The sequence below is a fragment of the Equus przewalskii genome, chromosome 12 (genome assembly GCF_037783145.1).
Source record: "Equus przewalskii isolate Varuska chromosome 12, EquPr2, whole genome shotgun sequence".
NCBI lineage: Eukaryota > Metazoa > Chordata > Mammalia > Perissodactyla > Equidae > Equus > Equus przewalskii.
This window is the reverse complement of record NC_091842.1, coordinates 863,350-882,590: the sequence shown is the minus strand read 5'-3', so window position 1 is coordinate 882,590 and position 19,241 is coordinate 863,350. Positions and strand designations below refer to the sequence as shown.

At 51.0% G+C, this 19,241-nt stretch overlaps 1 protein-coding gene and 1 long non-coding RNA gene across 7 annotated transcripts; one reads left to right on the top strand and one right to left on the bottom strand.

The window, feature by feature from the left end:
• Positions 1–2,610: 2,610 nt before the first annotated feature.
• LOC139074820 (uncharacterized) lies at positions 2,611–6,611 on the bottom strand. The gene is made up of 2 exons (XR_011524666.1): positions 5,718–6,611; positions 2,611–2,718 (listed from the first exon to the last, which is right to left on the bottom strand). It is a non-coding gene; the product is annotated as an uncharacterized lncRNA (long non-coding RNA).
• On the top strand, positions 5,860–16,557 carry ZFAND2A (zinc finger AN1-type containing 2A). Of its 6 annotated transcripts, none has more exons than XM_008534302.2 (7): positions 5,860–6,135; positions 7,788–7,884; positions 8,354–8,448; positions 10,094–10,222; positions 13,733–13,884; positions 14,753–14,836; positions 15,165–16,557. In XM_008534302.2, exons 2-7 carry the CDS (start codon positions 7,830–7,832, stop codon positions 15,181–15,183), a joined length of 534 nt encoding a protein of 177 aa, XP_008532524.1. In that variant the 5' UTR covers positions 5,860–6,135; positions 7,788–7,829; the 3' UTR covers positions 15,184–16,557. The 6 variants fall into 6 exon arrangements, 5 of the variants coding, with proteins under 5 accessions (XP_008532524.1, XP_008532522.1, XP_070423459.1 ...); XM_008534300.2 differs by having other exon boundaries at positions 14,753–15,007; XM_070567358.1 differs by lacking the exon at positions 5,860–6,135 and adding an exon at positions 6,693–7,181.
• Positions 16,558–19,241: the final 2,684 nt, after the last annotated feature.

Below are 19,241 nucleotides of genomic sequence, written 5' to 3'. Positions count from 1 at the left end.
GGGCCTGCCCCAGAGATGTTTTTTATTAAATATTTCTTACATTTGAAAAAGGAGATTGAAAATGTTGTATGATAACACTGACAGATTTTAACATTTTGCCTTTATTTTAAAGAATGTAACCTTTTTTTCCCCTATGGCAGTGTGGTTACAACCTGTGCTAGGCAGAATTATGCCCCTCACCCCCCAATGATGTCCACATCCCAATACCCAGAACCGTGAATTTGTTACTTTTCATGACAAAAGGGACTCTGCAGGTGTGATTGTGTTAAGGATCCTGAGAGGGGGAGCTGGTCCTGGATCAGCTGGGCGGACCCAGTGCAATCATCGGAGGTGAGAGGAGACGGAGGAGAGTGAGAGTCAGACAAGACGTGGCAAGGAAGCAGAGGTCCACGTGACGTGACTGCTGCCCGAGGCCACAGGCCACGGAAAGTGGGCAGCTTGCAGAAGCTGGAAAAGGCAAGGACGGTATTCTCCTGAAGCCTCCGGAAGGAACACTGCCCTGTGGACACCTTGATTTCAGGCCTGTGAGACGCATTTTGGACTCCTGGCCTCCAGAACTATAACATAGTAAATTTGCGTTGTTTTAGGCCACTTAACTTGCAGTAATTTGTTAGCAGCAATAAGAAACTAATATACTACCAAATGCAATATCATGAATTTGGGGCACGGCATGTTTCATTCTATGCAAGAATATGGATTTTTGCTCTAAAACTCAGCAGTTAAAGCTTAATGGAGGGGCCGGCCTGGTGGTGCAGCGGTTAAGTGCACATGTTCTGCTTTGGCAGCCCAGGGTTCACCGGTTCGGATCCCGGGTGCGGACATGGCACTGCTTGGCACACCATGCTGTGGTAGGCGTTCCACACATAAAGTAGAGGAAGATGGACATGGATGTTAGCTCAGGGCCGGTCTTCCTCAGCAAAAAGAGGAGGATGGGCAGCAGATGTTAGCTCAGGGCTAACCTTCCTCAAAAAAAAAAAAAAAGCTTAACGTAAATATAATATAAAACTTTACATTTTACGTGTGTTGCAATTGGTTCTAGCAAGACCAGAATATCTGGGAAAACATGGATCTAAAGAAGACCTTTCACTTCAACATTTGGGATAAAGTTTACAGGAAAAGGTAATATCTAACCCATTTTTCTGATAGTAATTGATGAATTGAATTGTATTTTATCTTTAACATTCTGGTTATTTAACATTTTTAACCGACTTGGAAATTTGAGTTCCTATAGCATTAAGGTAATAGATATTTGTAGTTATCAAAAGGGCTGAGAAATTAAAGTTCTATACCAGGGCAGTTGATAGTAATAATAATAATTAATAATAATAATACACATATGATTTTTGATGCATGAATAATGATAAAATCTTAAAGGCTTGTATTTGTATTCATATTTCCTTAGCAAATGCTCTTCTTTAAAAAAAATCCTCCTGGAAGAAAATTAAAGGCTTTGACTGGCATTGGAGTTTGGCCAACGCAGGGAAGGGGGGCAGGGGAGGAGTCCTGTGAAAGCAGCGTGCCTATGGTTGCTCAAGGTGTGGGGTGCTGAGGGGGTGGGTGGAGGTGACGGTCGCCGTGGTTGGTTACATTACGCAAATAAATAAACTGACTCAGAAAATAAGAAAATCTATTGAGGATAATGAAGGCCAGGTTCCTTACTGCTGGAGGCATTTACAAACACAGAAAGGGAGACGGTTACAAAGAAATCCTGAGGTGTTGGATTGGAATTGAAGATATGGGCATGGATTTGTTTTTTAAAAAACAGGCATAGACATAACTATAGATGTGTCTATGTATACAAGCACATATATACATACATTTCCTGGCCTGTGCCCACTGAGAGGGCCCAGAGGCAACGACACCTTAGTAGCAATAAGCACACCACACACTCAGATCTTGGTTTCTAAATACCATCCTCCACTAAAAAGAAACACTGCTCCTTGGAGAAATAGCTGACTCCAGGGCTGGGGCAGGAGGAGTACAAAATGAGCTTGGAGCATCCTGTGCCAGAGGTAAAGATGGGTGTAAAGAAAGATGGTGGCATGTCAAAAGGACTCAGAAGCCAGCTTGAAGGGGCTCTCACTGACCAAGTGGGATGACTTGAACATCAAAATAAATAATGATAGCAACAGAATACTACCCGCTGAGTAAAACAGAAATCCATGTGTCCATATTGATATAAACAAATGAATAAAGGATAAACAAGGAAGGGGAATCTCTCCCAACTAATGTAGAAGAGATGATGGAAATTTTAAAAAGTACTATTTGGCAACGATCATAGTGATTTAGGCAGAAGTCGTTGATGGAGGTTAAGGTTGGCAGGCAGACGTCGGTGAAGAATAAGATAACGGTGGAATCACAGAAGATCTCCCCACACAACACTAATCAATTTACAAATGAAAAAATGGGGAAACCTAACAGACAACAATATGACTAGGTCATCAAGATTAATATTCCACCCCATCACCCCAAATTAATATTACCCATGGTAGGATGGATTGCAATTCTGTGCCCCGAATGAGCACAGCACCATTTCTGCGGCATTCCTACCAAGAAAACGTGACCCGAGTCTGGTCCTGAGGAAACAACAGTGGACCCTGAGAGTCATCGTTATGTATGAAAACTCCGTGATCTTTAATAAAAAACCATCAGGGACAGGAACCACCAAGGATCTGTTCCAACTTGAAGGAGACTGAAAGTCTGACGGTGGATGGGATCCTGGAGCAGAAAGGAAAAAGAGGCATTGTTGACACAGTTGGGAAAGTTGAAATGGGGTCTGCCCAATGGGACCTTAACGTTGTTTCAAAACCGATTTCCTCATGTGGATGGCTGGAGAGTGGTTATGTAGGAATGTGTGCTTTGGGGAAATACACACTGGAGTATTTAGGGGGTGACAGGGCATCATGTCTACAGCATGCTCGCCAACGGTTCAGAAAAAGACTAAGGAAAATGGGTATCTACATGTAGAAATACACACACAGTCGATCCTCATTATTTGTGGGTTCCATGTTTGTGAATTTGCCTGCTTGCTAAAATTTATTTTCAACTCCAAAGTCAATACGTTCGGTGCTTCCACAGTTATTTGCAGACATGTGCACAGTGGTTGAAAACCTGAGTTGCCTGATGAACACATTTCCAGCTGAGATTGAACAAGACGACACCTGCCTTCTTGTTTCGGCTCTGATACTGTAAACAACTGTTGTTTTCTCGGCCGATTTAGTGCCATGGCTTCCGCATTTTTGCGCTGTCTGTCGGTGAGTTTGCTGTTTACAATGGTCCCCCAAGCTGGTGCTCAAGTGCCGTCTAGTTTCCTAAGTACAAGAAGACCGTGATGTAGCGTGTGGAGAAAACACTCGTGTCAGATAAGCTGAATGGAGGCATGAGTTACAGCGCTGTTGGCCGTGAGTTCACTGTTAAGGAATCAACAATACTCATTTAAAATGGAGTGGGGGCCCAGAAGAGGGAGCTCTCAGCTCTACCACTCCACCTCACTTGCAGATCCAACAGGAAGCAGCCTTCTCCACTGTCTCAGCAGGAGGGCTTTCTCCTTGCCCGGCAACAGCCCCAGCTAATGAGAGACTGTCACAACTCTGCCAATGACAAGCCACCACACTTGGCACTCCAGCTTCCTCCAATGGACTCTTAGTTTATAACAGCCCCTCCCAACCGCCCCTCCCCCCCATAAAAGAGCAGTCCTCTCCTTTGTTCTCCAGATTACACTTCAATTTGCCATAGAATGTGTCTCAAATTTCAAGTTTTTGTTGTTCTCCAACAAACCCATCTTCTTGGATGATTTCTTCTTTTCTTTCTTCTCCCCAAAGCCCGAGTGCATGGTTGTATATTCTAGTTGTAGGTCATTCTAATTTATGTGACCTGCTGCCACCAGAGCATGGCAACTGACAGGTGGTGTAGTTCCGGGAGCAGCAAGTAAACCTGGGCCGCCAAAGTGGTGCGCGCTGAACTTTAACCAGTAAGCCATCAGGGCTGGCTCCCAAATAAAACTAGTTCTGCTGGTAAAATAACTGCCATTTTTAAGGCCAACAAATGCATATTAAATAACCTGTCTTTAAACAGAAAAACACGTAAAATAAGGTCAAGGACAAAATAAGGTCAAGTGATTGCTTGATGAAAATGCTGCGACCAGAGGCTCTGGGGAACCCAGCCCTGTATTTCAGCATTTGGTAACTCAGCATCCCCTGGGACCTGACAAATAAAAATGGCAAGTAATAGGATATATTGGAGTATATGAGGAAGCCATTTTGTGTAAACCTAATTCGGCCTGACCTTGTCTTTACAAAAGGGCCTGACCGAGGCTGTTGAGCATGCATTGTATATCTGCTTTAGAGATTTCCTATGGTGAGAGCAAAGGCCCTTGAGATAAAGATGCAACTTCCCTCCCCCTCCCAACGTTGGCATCTCCTTAAGGATTAAGCATCTTTCCTTAGGCTAGAAACTGGTTGCTGCACTCACCTGTGACCGCCCAGCTGAAGACAATAGACTTGCCTCCTGCTACGCCCACCAAGATAGCAGACCCACTACCTGCTGTGTCCATCAAGTGCTGTGCCGACAGGGCAATCTTGTGACTATTGCGGGAGGGACATTTCAACCATATGTGAAATGTCCTGTTTGGGGGTATATAACCACTCTGTATACCTCACTTATTTGGTGCCCTTTCTTCCTTTGGGAAGAAAGGCCCCGGGCCATGGTCCTCAGATTTCAGCTCAGAATAAACTCACCCAAATTTTCATTTATAGATTAGTTATGGATTATTTTCGTTGACAGACTTTATAAAACAGAATGAACTCCAACACCAAGAATCAACTGTGTACCTATTTGCATACGGGTGTCGATGCAAATAATCCTTAAGCAATCTATAAATCAAAATTTGAAGGGCATGTATTAAGAGCCAGGTCTGAAGATTATAGCCTGGAGCTTTGTTCCCCAAGGAAGGAAGCACACCCAAGAAGTGGGGTGCACACAGTGCTTATACACCAGCTTGGAACAAAGAGCATCCCTCACCTGTGACAGCAGCATCTCTTTTACTACTGTCAGGAGATGCTTAGCTGGCATGGCACGCCTGTGGTCAGCAGGTCAGGGGTCACAAGGTGTGCACAGCAGGTGGGTAACTAATCCTCAGTTTCCAGGAAGTACCGCCTATCCTTAAAGAAACGCAGATAGGGGTGGGAGCTACGTCCCCATCTTTAGGGTACCATTCCAGTCTTGGGGACATCCTAAGCGTTTAAAGCGGATGGACAAGGCAGGCCAGTCCAGCCCTTTGGAAAAACAGGGTCAGGCAGAGTTGGTTTGACCCTGATCGGCCTCCCGCTACACCCCACTATCCTAGTGCTTTTCACGTATTCACGGGGGAGGGCGCGATGGCGCAAATAAGGGGACACGGTAACATCGGGGCATCGGGGAGGCGCCGACATCCAAGTCCTCTTGGCGCCATTCCTGCCACGTGTCTGTCAAGGCCGCGGGCCCTGCAAACATGTCCTTTCTGGGGCAGACGCTCTGGGAAGCCGGCGCCCCGCCTGCCTGGACCTCCCCGGGCGCGGGAACGGGTGGACGCGGACCCAGGCCGCCCCCGCTCCTCCTCGCCCTCCCGAGCCCGCGGCCCCTGCACCCGCCGTGGGGCCCCCGCGCGCGGCCTCTTCCGCCGTGACGCAGCTTTCCCGCGCGTGCGGCCGGCCCAGTGCGCCTGCGCAGAGCAGCCTCACCGTGACTCGGCGGCTTCGAGAAGCGGCCGGACTGTTCGAGAAGAGAGGCGGAGGGGCGAGGAGTGGGCGGGCCCACGGGCGCCGCGGCGGGGCTTGATTGGCCGGCCTGGCGGTGACGCTATCGGGGCGCGCCCAGGAAGCCGGGCCTCGGCGGGGCGGTATTGGCCAGCTCGGCGGTGACGTCGTCGGGGCGCGCCGGGAACACGCTGGCCACGGCTGTGAATAAATGGCGGGGAGCTGGGAGCGGCGAGATGCTGCTCCCGGGGGCTCGGACAGGTCTCGGCTGCCGCTCGGATCCCGGCTTCCTCGTCCTTTCGGCCGTGTGCCGTGGGGCTGACCACGGAAAGGGAGAGCCTGCTCTCCGACTCCGCCACCTTCTGCTCGCCTCCGAGGCTGCCCGGCCTCCGACGCGAGCCAGGTACGGGCCGGGGCCGAGCCGGGAGAGCCTGCCGGGGGTCCAGGGCCAGGACTAGGGCTGGGGCCGAGCCGGGAGACCCTGCCGGAGGGCCAGGGTCAGGACCAGGGCCAAACCGGGGGCGCCTGCCGGGGCCAAGCCGGGGGCGCCTGCCCAGGGAAACCTGTCTGGAGGCCAGGGCCAAGCCGCGGGAGCCTGCCGGGGGGCCGGGGTCAAGACGGGGGAGACTGCCTGGGGTCTAGGACTGGGGTCAAGCCGGAGGAACTTGCCCAGGGTCCAGGGCCGGGGCCCAGGGGTCTTGCCCGGGGTCTGCATACGGGTCCAGGGCTGGGACCATGCCTGGGGAACCTGCCCGGGGTCCAGGGCTGGGGCCGGCCACGGGGTGTGTAGGGCCACGGTCGTAAACCTTGCCAGGCACGCGTGCCCCGGCTTGGATGGACGGCTAGGGCGTTAATGCCCCAGCAGAAAGACTCCCAGTCAGCGGCTCTCACTCTGCTGCTGTGGTATTGGGAGCAAGACCTCGTCGGGATTGACGTCGGATTCGCGTCAGTTCTTGAACTAGAGATCTCGGAACACCCTTTGGGTGTCGCACGCTTGCTAGGCCCTTCTGGTGCAGCGATGGGCAAACTCGACGTGGTCCCTGCGCCTTTGGAGTTGGGAGTAAAGAACGAAGCTGAGATTGGAAGCCCGGTGGGTGGGTGCCAGGAAGGGAATGACAGGGACCTTTAAGAGCAGAGGATTTGTGATTTAGGCGAGGCGTGCGAGCTGTTAGGAAAGGCCCTTTTGAGGAAGTGACACTTGTGTGGCCAGAGTCTCCCAGGCTTAGAGGACAGCATAGGAGACGCTCCCAGGAGTGGAGAGAGCTGTTGGGAAGGTCTGGAAAAGGCCCTTGGGACTTGAATTCTGGGAGGGACAAGAGTTTGGAGAGGCTCGGTGGGTACATGGCGGGGGCGGGGGGGGGGTGTGCCACGGACGTTGTGGCGTGTGCTGTGGACTTCAGTTTTCTCCCAAGTGCACTACCTTCCTCGGTTGTCTGCCTATTTTCCAGGGTGAGTTAACACCTTGCTCCTCTGTCTCACCAACTCCAGGTTAACTGTCATTAAAGGATAAGTTCTAAGTAAGACTCAATGCCTAAGGGAGTTACAGGGAGCGGCGAGGGACAGAGTTGAGTCTCTTTGGGGTAGTGTCGTCCACTGATGTGATTTAGCGCCTGGTAACAGAGTTTTGTTTGTGTCAACAAGTGTATTCAGTTGATGAGATTGTGCCTTAAGTGTCACCGAGGCTGTGACTTTCACTGGCAGCTGTGTAAAATTAATCTGGGACGCCTCTGTCAGTATGAGTCAAATATGGTTTAATGAAAACTTGAGTTCGGGGTGAGCTTCATAAAGTAGGAACTAAAAGGACTGAAAAACAATCCGTCTGGTAATGGGGTTGGTTCTGAATGTGAGCTGGTGCTTGTGCCCAAACTTCTGTTTTCCCCTTTGCTGAAAGACAAGAATTTGTGACATTTTAGTCCCCCACGGGGCCCGGGGTGACTTGGGCAGTTAGTGCTGCCTGCAGAGCACATTGGTTTACCCTTTTAGCTGTAAGTTACAAATCCTGGTGACTGGGCCTGGGCAGCATTTCCTTCCTCCTAATTGTTCTCATTCTTGTAGGGGACACTTCGCTCCACTGTCTGGCTTGGACGCTTTCTCACAATGGAGTTCCCTGATTTGGGGAAGCATTGTTCAGAAAAAACTTGCAATCAGCTAGGTAAGCACTTTTAAGAGCATATTCCTAGGAAATGGGTATGTTTTTCCATGTTTTGTGGGGGAGAACTGGCGGTTATCTGAATTAGCTCCTGTTCTCTGGGTTTTGGCTTTTCTGGTTTTCCAGTGTGGGGAACTGGCCTGAGGTGTGGTTCTGTTCAGCATTATCGCTTAGTATCTATAAGGCCTGAGAGGAGGCTGGCTGCCAGGCCGAGTGGATACCAGCGTGTTGCTTGAATGCTTGTGATACCGCCAGGTGGGATCTCTTTTGAAAAGATAGCTTTATTAGATTCTTCAATGTAGCAGGTGGAATTCATGTCAATTTCATGACCCCCAATTTGTCTCTCCTGTGATAACTCGAGGATGTATTTGATGGCATAAAGAACTTAGTGTAGGTAAATGCCTGTTTAATATGCTCTATAATTCTTTTGTTCTAGTTTTTAAAACATGTTACTGTTTTTTCTCTTTTTTAGATTTTCTTCCGTTAAAATGTGACGCATGTAAACAGGATTTCTGTAAAGATCATTTTACCTATACTGCGCATAAATGTCCCTATGCATTCAAGAAGGTAATTGATCATACTTTATTCACAAGGTTCTTATTCTTTGCTCTCTAAAGCGGTGCTGTCCGTAATAGTAGATGCTAGCCACATGTAGCTAATAATTAAAATTAAACAGAATTTAAAATCTAGTTTCTCAGTCACATAGCGGCATTTCAGGTGTTCACTGACCACATGTGGCCAGTGGCTTCTGTAGTGGATGGTGCCATTACGGGGCATTTCCACCGTCGCAGGAAGTGCTGGATAGCACAGCTCTTAACGCAGCAGGTTGTGCTTTCAGGGACTGGGGGAGTCAAATTGTTGTATCCAGACCTCCGAAGCTTACTTTACGTGTCACATGCTTGGCTCCTTTGATCCATTACACCAAGGGAAACACAGCTGTGTCTTCGTGGGGTGTGAGAAATGGTTTAATGCTTGACGTGGAGTCTAATCTGGGAGGTGTTAAAAACGCTCACTTACGTGGGTAACTGCAGCCTCGACATCAAGTGTAAGTGGTTCAAATGGTGCATGAAGGAAACTGGAAGATGACTTCAAGAAACTGACTTGCATAAGTCCACAGGTTTGACACTGTTGTTAGTGACTTTTCACATGGTTCCAAGCCTGTGTCCACTTTGTTTTGGGGTGGCACAGAGATTATTTTAGTGACCGCTTCGTGCCAGCACTCTGCTGCTTCACCATGAGGGCAGTTAGAAGCGTTACAAACTTCGATCAGTGGTGGCCAGGCCCTGACCCTCCAGTGTTTCCTGTGTCATCATGGGGTGGGGGGAGGGTGACTCGCGTACCAGACACTGATGACCAGGTCACACTACCCAGTTTATTTGTTGACTTGACCCTCCCTTGTCCCTAGATAGGGACAGTCTGGCTGGAGATCATTGGTAGTGCTTTGTTTCCTAATTTGGCAGACTTGCCACCTGAGGGAGTGCCCCTGGGTGACTCCTGCAGCCCAGCCCACAGACAGTAGGCCCCCATAATGCTCTGATTACTTGTCACCTGCTGGGTGTCGGTTGTCTCCTCAGTTTCCTCCCTGAGCTAGGTTTCCTCAGCTCCTCGCTGGCCCACAGGTTTTTTAACTGCGCTGGGCTTTCAGCTGCTGGGGGCTCTGTTGCCTCCCTCCAGAGCCCCAGGTGAGCTTGGCCCGTGATCAGGTACCTGCGAGCTCCACCCAGCTGTGTGCTCCCGCATCAGCTGCTGAGTGTCTCCCGTGTGTGGATCATGTGGGAGCCACAGAAGCATCAGGAGATGTGGGCCGTTGGGCGCTGGAGGAGCTTTATGGCTGGTGTGCTCACCTCCACTCTGGAGGCGTTTGGGCAGGTTCTCTTCTCACCTGGACGGTGCTGGACGAGCAGCCCTGCTGTCCTGAGACCATCGGATTGATGTCACCAGCTTCCTTCCTTGGCTGCCTGTGACAGACTGTCTTAGGGTCATTTCTGCCATTGATCAATAGTCCGTCTGTTTAAATTCTACTAGATTCCACTTACAGCTACTTTATCCTCCAGCTCTGGGGATGCCTTACCGTTAATCCATTGTACTAACAACACCTTCTTTTCCTGCGTGTTTGCACTCGGCTTGCTTTTGAATGCGCTGTACCATTGGACCTTTCCTTTTGCGAGTTTTGTCTGAATCTGGAATATCATTTTATATCCATTATTTTTAGGACGTTCAGGTCCCAGTATGTCCACTTTGTAACAACCCAATCCCGATCAAAAAGGGAGAGATCCCAGATGTGGTGGTTGGTGAGCACATCGATCGAGATTGTAAATCTCACCCTGGGAGGAGAGAGAAGGTAAGGACGTGGCTGTGTCAGCTCTGGGAGCGTTGGGATGTCCTTAGGGGGAAAGGCTGGTGACCTAGCGATGCAATTAGCCCTCATGGTTCGTGTGCAAAATGTCACCGCACTGAAGCATCAGCGTCTTCCCGTTTTGGGAATGGCACGGGTGTTTACAGCCCCGTAAACACATTGTTAGGGTCTACTTTAGGATTTGCTTTCTTTGCAGGAACTTCACACCTTCTCCAAGATGGAGAGTTAATGTGGTTTTCTAGACTCGTTCTGTTAGTGTGCACTTTCTCCTGAGCTGCTCCTGGGGAAGCGTCAAGTCAAGCATCTGGCGCTCTTGCTTTGGTGGCATTGGTGATTTTGTTAAAGTTACACGCGTGTGTGTTTGGAGTAAAGCACATTAGGAAAACAGCAGGCCCCTGCTCCCACGGCAGCCGCTTGCCACCTTCAGCCAGTTGTGTCTGTGTGGGCGTCTGCTTCTCTCCAAGAGAAGCTGTTACACCTGGGGGTGTTCTGCGCACCCTTCAGGTGGGGGGTTAGCTGTTTCCCCGCAGTGTGAGCTGAGCACTGAGCTGCTGTCTCCCCCGACGTTGCACGTGCTCTCCCCGTCCTCCACCCTCCCAGCAGGCTTGGAGTGTGCTTCTGGCTGGGGGTTCCAGGCCTCTGACCTGAGGACCTGGCCAAGAGATGCCCTTGGCGTTTCTCTTGCGATGGACCCTCGTTTCCTGTGCCTCCCAACAGTGGGTCCTGCTTCCCTGTGTCTGTGTCTTTCCCTCTTGGTTTATTCCCTGCACCTGCTGCCTCGGAGGAGCGTGGGAGACAAATTGGGAGCATGCTTCTCGCAGTCTGCCTTCTCCACTTCTGCTTGATCAGCTGCTTGGGGATGGCGTTCTCTCTTTGGGTTCTCCCCAGGTGTTGGCAGGCGGGCTTCGTTTTCTTGTTTTGGCTGTTGGGTTAGAGAATCCCAGGCCGCTGTGCCTTGGTCCTCTGTGGGCCAGGCTTCCTCCTGGCAGTATGGAGGCTCTCCTCCTCGGCCCAGAGTTTGGCAGCTTCACCCTGAATGTTCTGTGTAGGCCCATCTTTATCTGTCGTGCTGGGCACACAGTGGACCCTTCTGAACTGGAGACGCCAGGGCTTCCGTCTGGACCCTCGTCTTGGATTCTTCGATTTTCTCTGGACTCCCCTGCTTGGGTGCTAGACCTTCTGGACGGGTCTCCTTTTTTCCTCTTAAGTTTCTTTTCTATAATCTGCATCTGGGTGGTTTTTCCTGTGTCACAGGAAGTGTCCTCCTCACATGCCTGGTCTGCAGCTGACTGCTCGTTTGCCCACTGGGCTCTGGCCTTTGCTGTGGATCGTCTGTCCTGGCCATTTCCTCAGGAAACCCCAGGGGCCTGTGACTTCAGATCTTAAGCTGATCAGATTCCCCAGAAAAGTTGTTCCCTTCCTCTGTCTGGAGGGTACACTCCAGGCTTCCAGAACCCTGGAGCCAAGTGGAGAAAGCATGAGGTCTCCCCGTGGAGCAGGGCTCTGCGCTGTCCTCTGAGGCTTCTTCCATGTTTCTCGGGGTCCGCCACCCCCTGCTGCACTCCCAAGCCAGCAGCCTCTCTGAGCCTCCGCAGAGCATGAGTCTCTGCTGGCGCTGGGGAGCGGTCTTGGGTCTGTTACACAGATCTGCGGTTGTTCCTCCTGCTGTGGTCCCACGTCACCCTGAGCTTCTGCTACTACCAGCTTCTGAGCCTCTGGGGGTTTTGTTTCATAAACAGGAGAAAACCTGTTTGTGGCCTCCCTGCCTGCTTGTAATTGGCCTTCTCACCTGCAAGTCCCTTACTCCTCACCGTGCGCTTTTTTCCCTGAAATGTTGTGACTGTTTTTGCTCTGGTAGGTTCATCCGTTTAAGGAAGTCTCTTTTTTGTCGTTTTTATAGTTTTTCAGGAGGAGTCAGAGCCAGTGTGTGTGTCTAGTTCTCCATCCTTAACCAGGAGTGCGAGGAGACTCAAGGAGAACTTTGCCTTCAGTAGCTGACACACAGCAGACGCTTCTCTCCTCTCGGACTGCAGATTTGAGAGCTGCTCGGGCCTTCCCCAGGGCCCCCGCCCGGGTGTGGTCGGCGCTCTGCAGCGCCCCTCCTGAAGGCCCTGCAGGTTCCAGCAGGCCGTTTTCCAAGGCCGGCTGCCTTTTGAGATGCGCCGCTCCCTCTTTGCTGCCCTGTTGCTCTCCGGAGCACACACACGGGCTTGGAAGGAGCTCCACTCCAGGGCCTGGGCCTCCATCAGTTTCTTTTTTTTGAGGAGGGGAGAGGAAGATTGCCCCTGAGCTGACATCTGTTGCCAATCTTCCTCTTTTTTTCCCTCCCCAAAGCCCCAGTGCATGGTTGTGTATCCTAGTTGCAAGTCATTCTAGTTGCTCCACGTAGGATGCCGCCACAGCATGGCTTGATGAGCAGTTTGTAGGTCTGCACGCAGGATCTGAACTGGCGAACCCAAAGCCAAGCGCACAAAGTTGACCACTCGGCCACAGGGCCGGCCCCTCAGTCACACACAGTTTCTAGTCATGGATTCTGGCCTGTAGGTATCAGCCATCTTAATATGTTACATTAAATACATAACAGTTACAATTCCACTAAATGAATGTAAGGCCTGCTAACTCTTGCTCTCTGTGTCAGCCTCAGACGGGAGAGTGAACTCTGTCTTCCTCAGCCCGGCGCACAGAGCCCTGTGTCTGTTGCTCCAGCCCTTCCTGCTCCCTCTGTACGCTGGATGCTCTGCCCTCCAAGCCCGCTGGAAGTTCTTGTGAAACCTCCCTGCCTTCTACAAGATCAGAGCTCCTCCTGAATGTAGAAGGCTCCCCTTATTCTTGACTCAACAGATCTACCACCTAAGTCTGCTGCCCGGCCCCCAGGGTGTGCCCTCCTTTGATCTCGCGTGCTTTGCCGCTGCTCCCTACAGGTGGCTAGAAGCAGCCCATGCCTCCTGTCCTTGCCTGAGGGCTGCCTGCCCTCCCTCTTCGCTGACATTACCTGCACAGAGTCCAGAGTGCCTGGGAATTTCTATCACCACCATCCCCCCCCCCAAAGAAAAACCCTCAATCAGTAATGGATAGAGGGTTTATAGACACATATTTCAGCTCCCTTGTTCCTGATGGGGACAACCCTGTCCCCAGAGCCCCTGGTGCTAGCTGCCATCTGTGGGACTGTGCATAATGCCACAGGCTTGGCCTCCTTCCCTGCCATGTCCCCAGTCCCCACTCCCCTGGGTTTTGTTTTTTCCTTGAGAACGCCTCCAGTCATCTCACGTGAATCCCCAACTTAGCTGCATTTGTATTTATCACGTCAAAACTTTTCTGTCTACTTGATTAGTATTCCTCTCTTTGGCAGTAAGATGTTTGAATGAAACCTTGACATCTTCGTTCAGTGCAGCTCAGAGCTGTTTCGAGTTTAAATGTTAATTGTCTTGTTGGGAGCTTGTTAGATAAATGCTTATTGATGTGGTTGAAACACTGAAGCACCTGTTGCTTTCTCAGATTTTTACGTACCGCTGCTCAAAGGAGGGATGCAGGAGGAAAGAGATGCTGCGGGTGGCCTGCGACCAGTGTCATGGCAATTTCTGTATCCAGCATAGACATCCTCTGGACCACAGCTGCACACGGGGGAGCCGTCCCATCACTGCGGCTGGGTGAGAAGAGTCTTGGGCCCGGCGTGCTGGGCTTCAGCTGTGCAGTGACATAAGCAGAGCCAGCTTCAGCCCCCAGCAGGCAGGACATCTTTGAACTTTGTTCCATAGTCAGTCGTTGATGTTAAATATTTGCTGTAGGAGTTTTGACAAATATAATCGAAATTAAACTTGGATTCTAAATTAAAGTTGCATTTTAGTTGCATTGTTTCCTGTGACCGCCATAGCAAAGTACCGCAGATGGCGTGGCTTAAATGAGACATTCGTTGACTCGCAGTTTTGGAGGCTGAAGTCCCAGATCGAGGTGTCGCCGGGCCGGGTCCTCCTGGAGGTTCTGAGGGCGTCCACCCCAGGCTCCCCCCTTGCTGCTGGGGGTTGGTGTCAGTCCTCGGCGTTCCTGGGCTTGCAGACACCTCACCCCGATCTGTGCCCTTCACATGGCTCCTCCCTGTGTGTCTGTGTCCACATGTCCCCTCATATAAGGACACCAGTCATTGAATTAGGGGCCCACCCTGCTCCACTGTGAGCTCATCTTAACTGTGATCATATCTGCAATGACCCTACTTCCAAATAAAGTCGCATTCTGAGGACCAGGTGTTTAGGATGTCAGTCTCTCTTTGTGGGGACACAGTTCAGCCCACTGACTGAGTTATTGACCAGAAGTGCCTTCCTCGGGTTAGTGGAAATGTCTGCCTCAACCTGCAGTTGAAGAACAATGGAAGCAGAAGTTCCTTTTCAGTTCCACCTGATTGTGTCTCGTGTTGTCTGTCCCCGGAACCAGGCTGAGGGTTCCCTGTGTCACCACGTATGTGGCTTTCTCGATAAGTGAATGAAGGGGTTGGATGGATGCTGACCTCACCTTTCCGTGTAGGTGTTCCGCTGCGGGAGCCTCTGGGTCCAAGCCGTCGGCCGCTTTACACGCCCTGTCTTCCAGCTGGCTCGCCCAGCGATTGAGGTACCAGTCCGCGTGGCGTGCATGGTTGTCCTGTTTGTGTCCGGTGTGGCAGCTCGTCGTCCGGGGTGACGCTGAAGAGTCGTGCAGTTTGTCCCTGACGTGCTCCACTGCTGTGCAGCTGAACCCCGAGGGGCGATGCGGGACCTGCCCTGCGGCTCCCTCCATGCCCAGGTCACGAGCGCAGGGCACCCCACGCAGTGGCTTCCAGCGCCACGTTGTATAGCTGCTTCTGAAATGCCGTGTTTGGCCGAGATCTTTTATGTGATTAACCACTTCTAGTTAATCCAAACAGGTCCAAAAAGTAAGCCGTTCTTTTGTTCTCTTTCAGGTGGAAAGTAAAGAGATGACTGTTCAAACTGACGCGTTGGCTTATTTTTGTGTCTGGTTTTAACTTTGTGGATGACTCTGCTGCTGTGGCACTTTCACACTTCTCACGGCAAATAGTCTGCAACTTTATGAAACTTTTCCAATAAAATGCACCAATTCCGACAACCGGAAGGTTACTACTGCTCTAAGGGAGGCAACGCTACTGTGACAGCCTCCCTCCCCCGAAATTAAATAAAGTGACTTAAAGGACAACGGACTGAGTGTGCCAGATCGGAGGGCGGCTCTGTCCTGGGCTCAGGCGGGGGGACCTGGTCTTCCAGAAGCTTCCGTCACTTAAATAGCTGATGGCACTGTCTTCATCATGTGGCTTCTGTAGTGATTGGCCGTCTGAGCCCAGAAAGGGGGTAGGACCGAGGCCTACCTTGTTAAGGGTCCTTGTCCAGAGGTGGCCCCCAGCCCACCACTACGATCCCAGAGAACAGCCCTGTGACTATGTTGACTCCACGCAGGACTCTGACCCTCCAAGCATGACGGCCTCGGTGCCTGTGGACAGAGCTCTCCTCCCCAGGGACTGTGGGTCTTAGGAGACGGGGTGAGACAGAACGCCATCGATCTTAGCCCACTGGTCATCCAGCTGTCCATTCCAGCCGTCCCATTGCGCCTGGATTAACAGAAACCCAAGCGATTACTGTTTTTTTCTGGTTTCGCAGCCTCAAAATATAATGGGGTTGGGGGCTTGTATTCAGTTTCCATTCTGCAAATAGGTGGTCAAAGCTATTTCTACGCTGTGTCTTCCTGAGTGGTCTTTGTTGTGGACAGTGGTTGTCACGCTCCTGCGTGTGCCAGAAGCCCCCGAGGGCTCGTCAGAACGGCACTGGGTCCACCCATAGGTTCTCAGTCGGTGGGTGTGGGCTGGACCCTGAGAGTCCGCACTTCCTGCAGGTTCCCAGGTGATGCTGATGCCGCTGGCCTGGGGACCACGCCTGGACAAACCGTTTTTTCTGCACCTCTGCTGTCCAGTACAGCAGTCTGTAGCCGTGTGTGTTACGGAGCACGTGAAATGTGGTCAGTGCAACTGTGGAGCCGAATTTTTAGTTTAATTTATTTAGGTTTAAAAGCTATTAACTTGATTCAGTTACTACAAAACTTTTAAGTGTGTTAGGAACTTGGGTATGTGAATCTATGTTTTCATCTGTAAATTTTATGAACTTAAATACAGATCAGGTCTTCGTAGTGAAAATTTAGTGTCCAGATTGAGAATCTGAAACACACTGGACTTTGAAGACAATACCAAGAAAAAAGTAAAATATTTGATTGTTAAAAATATTGTTTACGTTTTGAAATGATACTATTTTGGATATGATGGATTAAATAAAACATTAAAGTTAATTTTACCTGTTTTTGTTTTGTTTTTTAACCGGCTGCTAGGAATTTTAAAAATAGGTAGATGGCTTGCATTAGGTTTTTGTTAGATAGCGCTGTTCCTGATCATCCTAAACTAAAGGACACAAACACCCACATTTGTTCCTCCTCCAGACGTGATTGGAATGTGTAAGTGCTGTACTTAAGAGCTTTCTGAGAGGCGTGAAGCACTTAGCATTTTCCAGTAAACACTGTGTTAATGGACCTTCAGACAGCCCAAGAGGGCGTGAAAGGTTGGGGAAGCAGAAGTCTGCTTGCTCCTCCTCACACTGCAGGACTGAGTCGTGCTCACTGTCGTTCACAGAGGCCGAGGTCCTGGCGCACCTCCCTGCCTCCCTCCCCGCTTCCCTCGGCCTCCCCCGAGAGCGTCTCCACAGCAGCACCGCAGGGCTCACAGCCTCCCGGAGGTTCTGCCATCGGCTGGGGAGGCGTGAGAGCCCTTTCCTAGGAGTGTTGGGTGCTGAAGGGGACGTGTGTTCTAAAATTTGATGGAAGGTTCGAGTTGCCGTCCGAAGAGTCATCCCAGCTCCCTCTCCGTCAGTTTCCCCACACCCTCGTCAACTGTTTTATTGGTTTAGTTTTTTCCTAATCTCATGAAAACATGGTGTCACCTTCCTTTAAATTGGCACATCTTTAATAAACAAAGTTGAGCATCTTTTCCTGAGAAGTGTCCTTTTGAGGAGTTTCAGCTGAGGGACTCAGCTGCCATAGGTGGCCCTGAATGAATGGCTCACAGTGGGCCAAGGGATGGGGAACCCACAAGGGTATTTTACATTTTCATGGAAATTGCTAATATCCACGTAGGTAGAAAGTTCGGAGAATTCCTTTTCAGTGTTGAAGGTCTGTGTGCGCTTTTGAGAAAGGCCTTAGCGGTAAGCTGTGCTGTCTTCGTCTGTCCGCGGTGGGGAGGGGTGCACTCTCCCTGGCTGCTGGGGCGCGTTGGAACTGTTGAGAAGCACCAGGTGGTAGAAGGAGCTTTGGAGTTGTGACACGTGGGGTTAAGTCGCGTCTTGGCCATTGATGAGTGATCCTGAGCAAGCTGTGGAGCTGTCGGGTGTAGTTCTTTACCTGCAAACAGCAGCCACAGGTACGACTGGGCATGAATGGCGCACTGTGTCCCAGACACCATGGGAGGTGCTGGGGGTGTCTCATCTGCTGTGTCCCCTGGCTCTTGGGCATCTCCTCCAGGCTGGAGAATCCTCAAAGCCTGGATTGGAAGTCCAGGTTGAACCAGAAGGCTCGTTGAGAGGGGAGTGAGCATCACTGTCCCGCCTACGCGCCCACAGTCCCCTGCTGGACCAGTGCCTGGCCAGCCCACCTTGCGACGTTATCAGCCTTCTCCTTGGGGAGGGCTTTTGGGTCTGGCTGACGTGGGCAGTGAGTGAGAGCCGATGCATAAGCTGAAGCGTTGCTCTCGCTTTGCTGGCCGGGACAGGCTCGGCAGCAGGGGCCTGAGGTCTTCAGTCTTGCGCCCCTCCCTGCAGCGAGCGAGCAAAGCTGCACCTCTCCCTGCTTGTCCTGGGCTGGGCTGGGGCTGGTGTGGCCAGTGGCTTTGGCGCAGGGCCCAGAGCCAGGTGCTGGTTCCCGATGTCCAGCGTCTTTACAGCCAGAAGGACTGGTGGCTGCTTGTGCTGGTGTGCAGGCTGCAGTCTCAGACGTGCTCACCAGGTGTCACCAACAGGCCTTCCTCTGAATCCAGAGGAGGGTTGATGAGCGTGTTAGTTCCTGGTGAAAAACTGGATACAGTATCACAGGGAGAATGGATACAACCAGCCCTTCCATCCCAAGGCAGTGTCTGCAGGTGACTCTTGTTAAAAGGGATTGGGGTATTTTTAACGTATTTTTAATTAGCCTTCCAGATTCATTCTTTGCTCTAAGCCGAGACCAAACTTGAAAGAATGAGTTCCTGAAACGGGTCAGCAGCTGAAATATTCTCAGTTTGCAAGTTTTAAGCTTGGGACTCAGGATCTTCAACGTTCGCTAAGTGTGGCGAGCATGGTAAGAGAGGCGGTGTGTCTGGGGACGCTAAGTGTGGCGGGAGCACGGCTGGTCTGACTCCTCTCTTCCATCTGCTGGGAGCTCTCCCCAGATAAATGTTGATTCGCTTTTCTGTGCTGAAAGGATATAAAAACCTGCGATCACAGTTTGCTGTGCAAGGTGAGTGGCTGTTGTGGGAGGAGCGAGGAGGAGAGTGTTTGGGCTGCGACGGAGGTGAAATGTTGCGTAAAGAGGGTGTTTGCAGGGCCGGCCCAGTGGTCCAGTGGTTGTGTGTGCATGTTCTGCTTCTCGGCGGCCCGGGGTTCGCCAGTTCGGATCCCGGGTGCAGACATGGCACCACTTGGCAAGCCATGCTGTGGTAGACGTCCCACATAGAAAGTAGAGGAAGATGGGCACGGATGTTAGCTCAGGGCCAGTCTTCCTCGGCAAAAAAGAGGATGATTGGCAGCAGTTAGGGCTAATCTTCCTCAAAAAAAAGAGGTGGTTTGCTGTCTGTTTTTAGTTTCTTGTGTTTGAGTGTATCCAGCTTTGACTCCTCCCTCCCTGTCGTTGGGACGTCTGCTGGGAGCGCTACTGAAATCCACATTTGTAGAGTTTTCATACAGCTTTCATCTATGTGATGAGATCCCCTTAGAATGCATTAAAAGCTAAGACTGTC

Bases quoted from the DNA above. Each gene is read 5' to 3' on its own strand.
- ZFAND2A (XM_070567357.1), top strand. From the start codon at position 7,074: ATGGCGGGGGCGGGGGGGGGGTGTGCCACGGACGTTGTGGCGTGTGCT. The intron at 7,182-7,787 runs GTGAGTTAACAC...TCATTCTTGTAG, and splicing joins TTGTCTGCCTATTTTCCAGG to GGGACACTTCGCTCCACTGT. The intron at 8,449-10,093 runs GTAATTGATCAT...CATTATTTTTAG, and splicing joins GTCCCTATGCATTCAAGAAG to GACGTTCAGGTCCCAGTATG.